Genomic DNA, 12,886 nt, shown 5'->3' on the forward strand with positions numbered 1-12,886 from the left:
TTTCTCTACAACAAGGAGCAAATGTTATTTAAAAAGAGATCAGATTTGTCTTAAATAGGCATGGAGTGTTGTGCCAGGGCCCATCCGGGTGAGAAGCAGGGGATGAGGCTGCGCTGAGGCTGTGCATCAGGGAGAATGAGGCGCTGGAAGAGAACAACCTCCGCAGGGGTGTGTACAGACCTTCACAATTTGCCAAGCACATTCCCGGTCTGCACCTGGCTGAAGGAGTCAGTCAAGCAGGGGTCATCCCTACCTTACCCCCAGGGAACAGACTTGTGCTAGCTACCAAGTGGCATCTGAGGCCAGATTCGACCTGTCTTTCTACTACAGCTCCCCACAACCCCGAACGGGGCAGGATGGTTGTGCCTCAGGGCACCCCAGAGGCAAGGAGCCCAGCAGATGGGGGTCCCCTGCAGTCTCAGGGCCTCCTGGTGACACCTGCCCCTACCATCAGTTCCCAGACCTTTGGTTCCTGCCCCCCCCCAGTTGCTCCTGCCCACTTGCCCATCCAGTCCCAGATGGTAACTGGATGCCCTCCTCACTCTGCACCTTCCCAGGTGAGCTGGGGCTCTGCTTACTGAACCCAACACCGGCAGGGGGAGGGAGTGAGGGGCACCCATGGGATGGGCATCAGCGTGGAGGTCTAGAGGACCAGAGGCGGGGCTGAGAGGCTGAAGGAAGGAGTTGGGGGTGGGTGGCTGTCGCCCCCTCCCTGGAGGGCCTGTCTGGCAGCTGCGGTTCCACTTCCCTATTCAGGGTCTCCTTCCAGGTCCCTCCCTTTCCATCTAGGTCTACCTGGGCCCGAGGATTCAGGGGCCTCTCCCAGCAGTTTATGTCTCAGCTGGTGATGCTCCCAGAATCAGCAAGAAATCTTGAGTGGGCTTCCAGGTACAAAGCTATGGGCAAGCCAGGGTCCCATGCTCAATACCTTATGCAAAGGCCCTGAACACTGAGGTGAGGCCTCAGACACCAGGGTGCCTGTCCTGGCTCTGCCATCTACAGCTGAGCGACCTCGGCCCCCCTTCTCAGAGCCTCAGTCTCCTCTTCAGTAAACTAGGTCTAATGATCCCACTCATTGTCGATGACACCCTGATAAGAAGGGCTGTGGCAAGAAGAAGGCCGTTGGGACAAAGGCACTGACCGACCAGCGCTAGGAGCTCCCATTGTTGGGGAGAAAGAGAGGGAGACAAGAGTGTATTTCTCCCTTCCCCATAGTGGGTGGGCACAGCCTGGCCCTTCAGGACGGAAGAAGAGCAGGAAGACTTTGTGAAAGAGGCCATTCAATTACTCTGAGCTCCAGCTAATTCCCTTTGTTATTACCTGGAGCCAGAGGCCACTCAGAAGACTGGGGGAGGGGAAAGCTAGGAGTGGGGGAGGGACGGCCTTTTCAACCCATTGCTGTGGAGCCAATTCCTACTCATAGCAACCCTATATATTACCATGCCTTTTCAGTTAATGGTAATGAAGGCAAATAAGAGCTAACTCTGAGGGTTTACCAGGTGCCTGCCTCCACCTCAGCTCTTTAAGGTCCTAACTCCATTAATTGCTATTATCCCCACTTCACTAATAGCTAACCAGGCTCCGAGCATTTAGGCCACACGGCCAAGGCCACATGGTCTGGAAGTGGTGGAGCCAGTATTTAAACTCAGGAATCTGGCTTCAGGGCCCTCTGCTCAATTTGCAAAAACCCCAGGAGCGAGTACCTGGAGCTTGATCTCCAGACCTGCTTGTAGTGTGGCTTTGGGCAAGTCACCTAGCCTCTCAGACATGACGTTTCTCTCTCCATAAAACTGGGGCCTTGGCCCACCGTCCTCTCAGGGTTATTGTGAAAAACAAACAAGCGGGCTAATGAAAAACCTCGGTCGGCAGAGAATGGGTGAAAGTTTTTTAGCAAAGGAGCCTCCCCGACCCTACGCCAGCTCTGGAGACGTCGGCTAGCCCCACCCAGGCCTCCTCCAGACCTGGAGGAAAAGGACCAGCCAGGTCGTTGGGAACGACTGACTGGCCACTTGGCGCCACCTAGTGGCCGATGGTGTTTGGTGCTTGGTGAGCTTGAGGACCTGGCTGCCCTGGGATGGGGGGGGGTCCCATTGTGATTCTTGGCTCCCTCGGGGTGTGCAAAATATGCTAGGGCCTCAGGGAAGATGGGGCCCTATCTAGCCAAATCCTGCCCTGGACTCCCCACGAAGGAGTGTGTAGGTGGCCCTCCACTAGCCCCACATCAGCCCTCGAAGTTCCCCCGCTCAGTGAAGACCATTCAGGGGGAGGGCACAGCGTTCTGGTCCCAGCTCTGCCACGGACTAGCTCTCTGTAAAATGGGAGACGTGTCAGGGGACCCATCACAAGTGGCCTTTCACTTGGCAGACGTTTTGTGAAGGTCTGCTTTCTAAAACAACGAGGGCCTTGGGGACACAAAGGTATCTGAGCCAGGTCTCCTGCTACCAGGGGACCTGCCTCATTCTGGGTTGGGGGTCGGGGGAGACAGGCTCCTAAACTGCTCAGTACCCTTCGCTGCAGATCACGGCCGGAGCTGAGGCGGGGGCACTGTGGCAAGGGCGACAAATGGGGGGCGGGGACAGTGCAAAGTGAGACTCAGAAGAGACCCTCTCACCCCCCAGGAGAGTGCTTTTGAGAAGGGGAGGAGCTGTAGCAAATCAGGTCGTGGTGTTATCTTTCTCGGGGTGACATGTCCACCCACCGGGTGCTTGCCCAGCCCCTGCCTGCCTCCTAGTGGACCCTGGCTCACCCGGTGCCCGTGCCCAGACCCTACCACAGGCACAGCCCCCTGGGGGATAGGCCTGCTCCTTCAGTTCCCACCACCTCTTGTCTGAAATCCTCCACGAGTATAGGGATGGTCCTGTTTCACACCTCCCTGCCTTTTCCTGAATGCCTTTCTCCAACTTGCACCTGACAAACTCCCCTCCCGCTTTCCTGGTGGAGAGTGGAGGGGAGAGTTGGGAAACCCTTCCACTAGGGAGGCAATGGAGTCCCTGGGTGGTGCACACGTTTTATGCAATGGGCTGCTAACTGAAAAGTTGGTGGTTCAAGTCCACCCAGAGGTGCCTTGGAAGAAAGGACTGGCCATTTACTTCTGAAAAATCAGCCATTGAAAACCCTATGGAAAAGTTCTACTCTGACACACATAGCTTTGCCTTGAGTTGGAATCAACTCAATGGCAACCTGTGGGAGAAAAGAGAAGTTAAGGGGTCCCCTGAGCAGCAGCACAGACACCTCCAGGGAGGTCCCTGTGGACCTGTACAGGCAGGCTGTCTGCATTCTTTCATTCCTTTATTCCTTCCCTTGCTGCCTGCTGTGTTCCACGTTTTCTACCTGCCAGGCCAGGTGCCAGGGAGCTCAATCTTGTTCTGAGGAGCCTGCTGGTGGAGACAGCCCCACAGCCAAGGACAACACAGTGCATGGGGTTCCAGGCAGGAACCGACAGCTCTGGCTAGAAAAGGCCAGGGCTAGATCCTGGGAAACAGCGCGTGATGGCTGAGCCGAGTCTTAAAGAGTTAATGAGGGATACCAGGCTAGAAAGGACATGAGTAAAGTCATGGAGGTATGTCAGGGGTGGCAGCTCTCTCCGACAGGCTTGCACCTTCTCTGGCTCATTCTTCTGGTCTTGGTTCAAATGTCCTCTCATCAGAATCACTTTTTCTGACCACCCTATAAGTGAGCTTCCCTCACCCCCTCAGGTACACTCTTATTTCTTCTAATTATTCTCACTTGTCACAGTACGAAGTGATTCTGTTATTTGTTTCCTTGTTTATAATGTCCCCTCCAGCTCACTATAGGCTCCCTAGGGAGGGCCACATCGGTGGGGTTTACCATGGGATCCCAGTGCCTGGCCCAGGACCTGGCATGTTAGAGGCCCTCAATCGATCAATATTTGTGGAGTGAATGAATGAACACACAGGGCGGGTGAGTACTCCTTTACCCCAGCATGACAGGATGATACCGGATTTTCTCCTTTGTTCTGCCTGTACTTATCCCTCCTCATCTGCCCCCATATTCTAAGTGGGTCAGCAGGCCTTTGTGCTTCTTTGCTTCCAACCGAGAAGCTACCAGAGGACACACTTTTTCCTGGCTTTTGTTTACGAGAGCCAGTTCCTGGAGGGGGTTATGCTGGGGGTAAGGAGAGGCAGAGAGAAGGAGGATCCCCAAGGCTGGGAAGAGGCAAATGGTCAGAGGGCCCCCTGGGAGCAGCACAGGGATGTGGCAGAGTCTCCATGGGCCTGGTGTGGGGCACCTGGAGAGGCTATGGCTCTCAGAAAGCCCTCCCCACCACAGCCCATCCCTGGTCAGTGCCAATGGCAGCAGCCACCACGAGGCCATGGGGGTGAGAGGCCTGCCCCTGGGTTCCTGTACAACACTGGGAGCTCCAGTCCTGACTAACATGGCTCAAGTTTATACAAATTGTGACATTGGTTATAATTTTCACGATGTGTCAGCATTCTCATTATCTCCATTCTGTTAGTTCTGTTTCCATGGCTCTAGCCTCCCTGCCCCTGCTTGCCTTCTCTTCTTTGCTTTTGGGTAAATGTTGATTGTTTGGTCTCATATAGTTGATTGTTTAAGGGTGCACGATATCAGCCATAGGTGATATTGTTTATTTTATAACCCAATCTATTATTTGGCCGAAAAGTGACCTCTAGGAGTGGCATACCTTCTATTTATCTACTCATCTGTTGAACATTAGGGTGGTCTTCACCCTTTGGCTACTGTGAATAATGCTGCAATGGACATGGGTGTACAAGTATTTGCATTTCTGCTTTTAATTTTTAGGAGTATAAACCTAGGAATGGAACTGCTGGGTCATGTGGTAATTCTATGCTTAACTTTTTGAGAAAAGTGCCAAACTGTTTTCCACAGTGGCTACAACATTTTACATTCCCATTGGCGATAGATGAGGGTTTCAATTTCTCCACATCCTCCCCAACCCTCCCCATCCATCAGGTTTTTGGATAAACTGAAGTTAGTTTGTGGACGATCATCCCCGTTAGAACTTCCAAGCTGGAGCTTTGCCAAGGCCCAAACTGGGAACGTTTCTACCGAGGCCACTAGCATTCTTCCAACGTGGTGTCTGCTGTTTCCCATCACGTGAATTCTCTAGGGTGCCCTTGTCTGACTACTGGGTGTTGTGACTCACCTTGTCATTTCACTGTTAGTCACCAACCTCAGACAGCTCAGCTTCCCGAACAACCAATGGTACCAACAAAGCCTCACATAAGGATGCTGTCATCTCAGCCAGCACGGTGTAAACAAACCACTTTGTGTGTGTGTGCACAAGTGAGAGAGAGAGAGAGGGCGCGGGAAACAAGCAGGAGCAGGCCTTCCTGGAATGGGTATCCCAGGCCTCAGGCAGAGCCGCCCATTTAAAGAGAGCAGGAGATTCCCAGTTCTTACACAATTCACAAGTTTATTTGTCCCAAATAAATACAACCTGAAAGCATCCATTTCAATGCCCCCAAATATTCCCTTTCCCCAAAAAGCAGCTTAAAATATGGGCACACATTTGTAGTGTACGTACTTAGGTTAGGCCCAGGAGGTGCTTGCCTGAGCTATGCTGGGCTGGGCTGAGCTGGAGAGACACCCCTGAGCTCCATTCTCTGGTCTGGGCCTGCACCTGGCCTGACTCCTCCGCAGGTCCCCTGCATAGAGAGGCCTGTTCATGCTCCCAGCGCCTGTTTGGGCTGCCTCTCCCCTCTGCAGCCCAAGGGGCACATCGTTCAGAACCCTGTGGCCCTATGGCCAGCCCTCGCAGACAGCTTTGTCCTCTGACACCAGGTACCACCATAGGCCCATCCCCAGCTGGCACAGAAAGGGTTATTCCTGGTCCTGGAAGCCACGCACCCAGGGCAAAGGGGGGGAACAGACAGCTGGCAAGTGGAGGGAAACACTCTGCCTTCAACCCTGCCAGGGGCCTGAGAGCCCCTAAAGAAAGGAGACAGGGACACTGGACACCTTCCCCCAGTTGCTCTCTAGGACCATGCTCCACCAGGGAGCAGGAGGATGGGGAGACACTCTTTGTCTTCTCTTTGGGGCTGCGCTCAGAGGTTCGGGTCCATGTTCTCGTCTGAGGCTACCTCATCCTCACTTGGGGATTCCTGGATCAGAGCCAGAGAAGCGAGTCATGGGCTGGAGCCATTCCCCAGGGCTGCAGCCTGGGGTCTGCATCTCCTTCCCTTTGCTCTGTCCCCCACAGAGCCAACAGAGCGCTCTGTTATCCCCCACCTCGGGGCCCCATTGGGCCTCCCTCTGTCCCAGATCCCAGCCCACCCACAGCCACATGGCCCACAGCTGGGTGACTCCCTATTACCAGACTGGGCCCGCTGTCCCGCCTCAGGGTAGCATAGAAGCGCAGCACGCGGGGGTCACAGCATACCACCATGGGGTCAAAGTCCAGCACACGCAGGCCCTGTAGGCTGCGGGCCCGGGAAAGGGCCACATAGGCCTGGCCGCTGGCAAACACACGGCCCAGAGAGATCTCTACACAATCCAGGGACATGCCCTGGGGGGTGGAAGGACAGAGATGGAGCCACCTCAGCCTGAAGCCCCTTGTGCCCAAGAGCCTGACCCTACGCCTGACCCCACCTTCCGCCCAGCTGCAGCCCAGGATCTCTTTGTCTAGTCCAGAGATGCTTGAAGCAGAAGGGTGGGCTGACCACAGATGGGTGTCTGCGTAGGAGGGGGGTTCCTACAGATCTAGAATAAGAGTGGAGGTACAGGGGTGAAAGAAAGGGCTCAGTTTTCTTGGAGCAAAATCCTGGCTCCACCACCCTCACTAGCAGTGTGACCTTGGACAAGTTATTTAACCTCTCTGAGCCCCAGCTCCCTCCTCTGTAAAATGGGAATGATAATTACATCTACACCTCATACAATTTTAAGGATTAGATTACAATTTTAAGGATTAAATTGAACGTGTCTAGTAAGGAGCCTTGGTGGCACAGTGGTTAAGAGCTACAGCTGCTAACCAAAAGGTTGGCAGTTAAATCCACCAGCCACTCCTTGGAAACCCAATGTGGCAGTTCTGCTCTGTCCTATAGGGTCACTATGAGCTGGAATTGACTTGATGGCAATAGGGTTTTTTTTGGAGTAGGGACTCACAAAATGGTGGGGTGGGATGGCGGCAGGGGGGGTGTATGTGTCTGGGGACAGCAGAGAAGGGGGCGAGGTGGGAAATACACTAAAGGAAGGTTTATTCTACTCCTGGTCCAGAATTTTCCATCCAGTGCAAGCTTAGCCCCCTTCTACACCCCCGTCAACACATCCCAGGCCTGTCCTGTCCACCCTCTGCCCTGCCCTGTCCCCATCCCCCTCACTGGGTGCTCACCTGACTCTTGTGGATGGATATTGCCCAGGCCAGCTGGAGGGGCAGCTGCTGCCGGCTGAGGAGCTGGCCTCCAGTGGCCTGCACTGTCCAGCGGTCAGCACGGATGACCTCGGTGATTCCACACAGGAATCTCACTTGGGGCAGCCCTGGGGGAGGCGTGGAGAAGTCTAACCTTTCAGCCCTGCTTCAGGGCTCAGGGAGGGGGGCAGGGGTCTTTCCTCCCCATTGCTGCAAAGCCAGGCAGGAGGACTGCCACCTCCCCGCATCACTTACCTCTCCCCTCGGCCTCAAACCCAACAACCACCCCTCGGGCCCCGTTCACCAGGCCCCGAGACACCGCTAGGTTCTTCACCAGCATCACCTGCAAGGGAAAAAGAAATGGAGCAATGGAGAACAGCTGGCCTCGCCTCCAGGAGGCACTATTCTCAGAGACTGGGAGCATGGGACTGTCATGGGGGCCACCAAGTCCCTGTCCTTAGCTCTGCCACTGCTTGGCTGTGACCCCTGGGGAAGCTGCCTTATTTTCCTGGGTCTTAGTTTCCCCAGGTGTCAAAGGAGAATAACATTTGCTCTGTGTGACTTAGAAGGAGGTAGTAAAGATTGCGAGGTAACAGACATCACAGTATTTTGAAAGCTATAAGGTCTGATGTGGGGTATGTATGTGGGCCACAAATCTTCAGGGATAGCCCCCAGGTCTTGGCGTCCTCTCCCCCAGCCACACTGTACCTGCTTTTTTCCTTTTGGGTGCTGTTTGGGACCCAAGGACAGTTCTATTCCACCCTCCCCCAACATCATGGGAGGAAGTAGGAATCTCACGTCTATAGGGTACATTACAGAAGATGGCCATGTGGGGTGGGTATTTGCTCCCCATTTTGTAGATGACGGGACTGAGCTTCAGCAAAGGAAAGGAGCTTGTCCAAAGCAATGCTACTTGGAGCTCCAGAGTGCATGGGGAGGAGGGCAGTGAAAGCTGAGGACAGGAGGCCATGGGAATAGGAGGAGGGAGACTTGGTGTGGGTCCATCTGTGACCACATGTCATGATTGGGCCCACTGGTTTCGGAGGTGCCTGGGCAGAGGGCAAGGAGCAGGGCGGCCCATACAGGATGGCCCAAGTTCCCAGGGAAGAGGTCTGGCTTCCCACTTACCTGGGCCCCTAGCTTTAGCTGAAGGACCCGACTAGCAGGACACTGGGCGTCCAGGGTCCGGGCCTGCTCCGGGTCACTGTCCATAGCCTCAAAGCTGTGCACCTCACCTGGGAAAGAGCCAGAAAAACATGATAAATCACTGACTTGTGACTCAGTTTCCAAAAACACTTGTTAGACGGGGATGTGGGGGAAGAAGGGGATCTGATGGCCAGGAAAGGTCTCTGCAGGGGCAGCTCAGGCCTACCTGGGGCTTTGGAGTCAGAGGCCTGGGTTCAAGTCTCATTTCCAACACTGACTGGCTGAGTGACCTTGGCCAACTCACTGCACCCGCAGTTACATCTGCATACATAAGGGCCTCTGTGGCCACTGAGATTGGGGGCATGGATATCCAAATAACCCCATGGGTGGGGCTACAGGAGCCACAGCTGCCTGGTACCTCTCCCAGCGGCCCTGCCTGACCCCAGCTCCCTGCTCACCTGGCAGCTCCTGCAGCCACCTCTCATTGGTGAGGGCCACTTCATCCTGGTGGGTGCAGAGCCTCGTGGCCACGATCCCATCCCGCCCCACCTTGTGGGCAGCTGTAGCCTGGAGTTGGCGGGTCACTTCATCTGAGCACCTGTGGGGGCCAGGCGGTCAGGGCAGACCCCACCAGAACACCAGGGAAGGTGGGCAATGTGTGGGCCATGAGCCAGGCCTTGGGCTGGGAAGGGCCACCTGGGCAAGATTTAATAGCCCCCAGGCTGGCCAACTTGCTCCTTCCCCACTTGGACTCCAGACATGGGGAATGAACATGGGGGAGGGGCGTGTGGGCTGTGATCATGGGTGGCAGGTAGGAGCTAACCACCCTCCCACCCCACAATGCTCCTGAGAAAGTTGGTGAGGAACACAGGCCAGAGGTTTGGAGGATCCGGACAAGGAACCCTGTAATCAGATCAGCCTCCAGGGTATAATCCTCTAGCCCCCTGCCTGCTGCCTTGAGGGTAAAATCTAGCCTGTGTTTTTCCTGTCCCCAGTTTCAAGCCTGGACACAACAGTAGCTCAAATGGGAGGAGAGGAACAGCTTGGGGATGATCTCTACCCTCTTTGCCACTGAGCCTTCCTCTTGCCCCCATGTGTGCTGTGACCCTTCCTGCCTGCCCCCTGGGTCTACGCCAGGAGGCCAGTCAGAGACGGCCCCTCAGCCCCTCCCTGGCCCTGGCCCAGTCAGACCTGTCTTTCATGGGCTGGTCTGGCCCCATTTCTTCTACCCTCCTGGCCTTTCCATTTTCACATTACAGTAACCATAGCATTCCAATCTTCAGTCCTGGCTGGGGAGGTACCACATCTACAGTGCTGTCCACCTCCCACCAAGAGGGTTCCTAGACTCTAAGAGTACAGGAGCTTGAGTTTTGGAGTCAAGACAGACTTGGCTTCAAATCCCAACTCAGCCACTTACTGGCTCTGACTTTGGTCAGGTCACTTACCTCTTTGAATCCCAGTTTCTGCATCTGTAAAATGGGGCATTAACACCTGAATTCTTCCTGTGTCTGTCCATCCTTCCCTTGTCCTGCCTAAGGCCCCTCTGCCTGTACAGACTGTGCCCTGAGGACAAGCATTTCTCCCCCTTCCCAGGGCTCTGCTCTGACCCACTCTTGGATTCGTATCTCGTGGTCCCCTCCCTTTCCACCAGGGCCCACCTGCCCAGCCTCACAGCCTGCAGCAAAGAGATGAAGGCCTGGTCCGCCTGCCTCCACACCTCAGTCAGCTCCAGGATCACTGGGATGCATTTCCTCCAGCTCTTGGCCTGGTGGGATGGGGTGGGTCAGGGAGCACAGCGGATCCCCAAGGGGTGGAGGGCAGGGCCAGAGGGTAAGTGGCACCTGGAAACAGAATTGCGGGGGCTGGGAGCCCTTGGTCACAGGTGGCAGTTGTAGAAAATCCCCACAGATAATGAGCTGGATCCCTCCAAAGGGCTCGTTCTGCTGCCGGACAGCTCTGGGGAAGAGCATGGGGGTTTTAGGGCCTAGGGTGGGCAGGCTGCACATGCCAAGGCCACCAGACTCCAGGCCTTACTTGCTGCCCTCACTGCATATACTGACCTGGCCACAGCTTCCAGCTTGTCAAATAGGTCTGCCTCCACCATGGAGATCTCGTCAATGACCAGCCGCTGGCAGTTCAGCCAGCCCTGCCGCACACCTGGGCGCTGGGCCAGGGCCACACACTGGGCCAGGGGGGCCTTGCCTGAGCCGATGCCTGTGAATGACACTATTCAGCCTGGGCTGAGACCCCAGCCTTCTCCCAACTCCAACTCCCCTCCCCTCTCCCCACAGGCCTGGCTTGCTCCAAGGTCAAGCCCCAGAGGATCCCACTTACCTGCAAAGGCATGGAGGGTGGTACCTCCAATGTGACAGGCTGCCACCCCAGTGCTAGCAGTGGCCACAGTGCCCATGGGGGGCAGTGAGCCCAGGATACGCTTCAGCAGGTATGACTTCCCTGTCCCTGAGCAGGGGACAAAGTCAGAGCCATCTGCTCTTCCATCTCCCCTGCTCCCCCCACCCCGCTCTGTCCCCTACTACCTGCGCTCCCAGTGAAGAAAATGCTCTGTCCTTTGAGCACGACCCTCAGCACAGCCGCCTGCTCCTCGGAAAGCCGTGGCTTGGTGGGGGGCAAGCTCAGCCTCTTCACAGGCAGGGGCCACCTTGGGGCTTCCTGGGAGGGTGGGCAGGGCTATCTCAGGGTCCCTTCCCACCCCTAGACATTGCCAGCCCCCCTTCTTGGCCCGGCACCCCTTTGTCTCTCTGCTGGTCTCCCTCCTTGGAGCCCTTGGGCAGAAATGGGCAGGGATGTGACTCTAGCCTGGTTCACCTGAAGATCTTGGCAGCAACTATTGGGGTCCAAGCCTCTCCTTGAGGAAGGAACCAAGGCTGGGTCTCCACTGACATCTGGTGCCCTGAGGCCACCTCAGTGTGGGTCTGGACCATCCTCCAGCTCCTTCCCTGGGGTTTCCTAACCTCTCTGGTCTTCTCACTCAGCCTTCCTTTTCACTTACCTTCCTGTCACAAACCTGCCCCTCTCACCTCAAAACACCTGAGCAAAACCTTCCCTAGCCAGGGGCCTTTCTTGCTCCATCTCCATCTTCTCCTCAGCTTAATCTCAGACCCTCATGGTGTGTGATACACCTGCCGCAGTCCACAAACACTGTCGAGCCCAGCAGACTCTTCGTCCACTTGGACCTACTGGACCTCTTGGCTGCGCCTGGCACCGCTGACTGCTTCACTCTGTCCAGAAGCTCCTGTCTGCTCCCGGGCTGCTACACTCTCCTTTTCCTTTCCAGGCCTCCCTCTCTGCTTTCTCTTTGCACGTGGGTGGCCCCCAGGGCTTAGGCCTGGGCTCCCTTTTCCTGCTGTTTTACCCAGTCTCAGGCATTCCATGATGAGAAACACAGACACAGTTCCTCATCTCCGTCATACTCAGATGTGGGGTGGGCGTCTCCTCTGAGATAACCACCAGCCTCTTCAAACTGCACCACCATCTTCCGCCTAAACTTGGGCCTTACTCCCAGAGGTGCCCCCGTTTCCTGTCCTCACCTTGCTGTGTGCAGCCCCAGTCCGGGGCTTCTCCGGCAACTTCACCAGCGTGGTGTCCGGGGCCCGGGCGGCCGCCACGCGCCGTAGCTCCTCGGGCTGCACGGGGCTGATGGTGACAAAGTCGCGGGGCCGCGGGCCAAGCAGCTGCGCTCGGGCGGAGACCGGCCCGGGCCCTGGGGCCGCCGCCAGCTTGAGGCGCAGCGTGCGTAGGAAGCGGCGCAGGCGGTCCGGGGGGCAGTCGGAGAGCAACAGCTGCACAGCGCCGGCACCTGGCCGGGGAGCGCCGTCAGCAGGGAGACGCAGCGCACTGCGCCCGGCGGCGGCAAAGCGCGTGAAGAGGCGCGCGGCGCGCAGGGGGAAGCAGCGCGGCCGCCCCGCAGGCCCCGGCGCCTGCAGCCGCAGCATCAGCTCGCGGCGCTCGTTGCGACCCAGGCTCAGCTCCGCGGTGCGCAGGGACTGACGCTTTCGCGGCTGCCCGCCGGGGCTCAGCTCCTCCACCGCCACGCGGCACCGCAACTCGGCGTCCTCGCACTCTGCTGCCGCGGTCTCGGTGCCCAACAGCATCGCCATCGCCGCCGCCGCCGCCTTAGGTCTGCGAAGGGACCGGAGCGCAGGGGTCACGGTGGGCTCAGGGACATAATGGGTGTTATAGAGGCAGTGACAGGGGACCCGGTTGAGGACGCATGGGGTTACCGAGGCTGTCACCGGTAAAGGGCGCAGTGGCCAACCGAAAATTAACTCTTAGAAATGTACTCTCCTACGGAGCCCTGGTGGCGCAGTGGTTAAAGCGCTAGGCTGCTAACCGAAAGATCGGTTGTTGGAACCCACCAGCCTCTCGGAG

General features: G+C 56.7%; 1 protein-coding gene across 2 annotated transcripts; it reads right to left on the reverse strand.

Annotated features, from left to right (window-relative positions):
• Positions 1-5,174: 5,174 nt before the first annotated feature.
• PIF1 (PIF1 5'-to-3' DNA helicase) lies at positions 5,175-12,631 on the reverse strand. 2 transcript variants are annotated; one of them, XM_049852590.1, is made up of 12 exons: positions 12,046-12,631; positions 11,035-11,167; positions 10,832-10,957; positions 10,558-10,711; positions 10,339-10,453; positions 10,156-10,262; positions 8,956-9,095; positions 8,480-8,586; positions 7,607-7,694; positions 7,334-7,479; positions 6,320-6,511; positions 5,175-6,107 (listed from the first exon to the last, which is right to left on the reverse strand). In XM_049852590.1, the coding sequence occupies exons 1-12, from the start codon at positions 12,613-12,615 to the stop codon at positions 6,051-6,053; spliced, it is 1,935 nt and encodes a 644-aa protein (XP_049708547.1). In that variant the 5' UTR covers positions 12,616-12,631; the 3' UTR covers positions 5,175-6,050. The 2 variants fall into 2 exon arrangements, with proteins under 2 accessions (XP_049708547.1, XP_049708548.1); XM_049852591.1 differs by lacking the exons at positions 5,175-6,107; positions 6,320-6,511 and adding an exon at positions 6,560-6,705.
• Positions 12,632-12,886: the final 255 nt, after the last annotated feature.

This window comes from Elephas maximus, chromosome 13 (assembly GCF_024166365.1).
Source record: "Elephas maximus indicus isolate mEleMax1 chromosome 13, mEleMax1 primary haplotype, whole genome shotgun sequence".
Classification (NCBI taxonomy): domain Eukaryota; kingdom Metazoa; phylum Chordata; class Mammalia; order Proboscidea; family Elephantidae; genus Elephas; species Elephas maximus.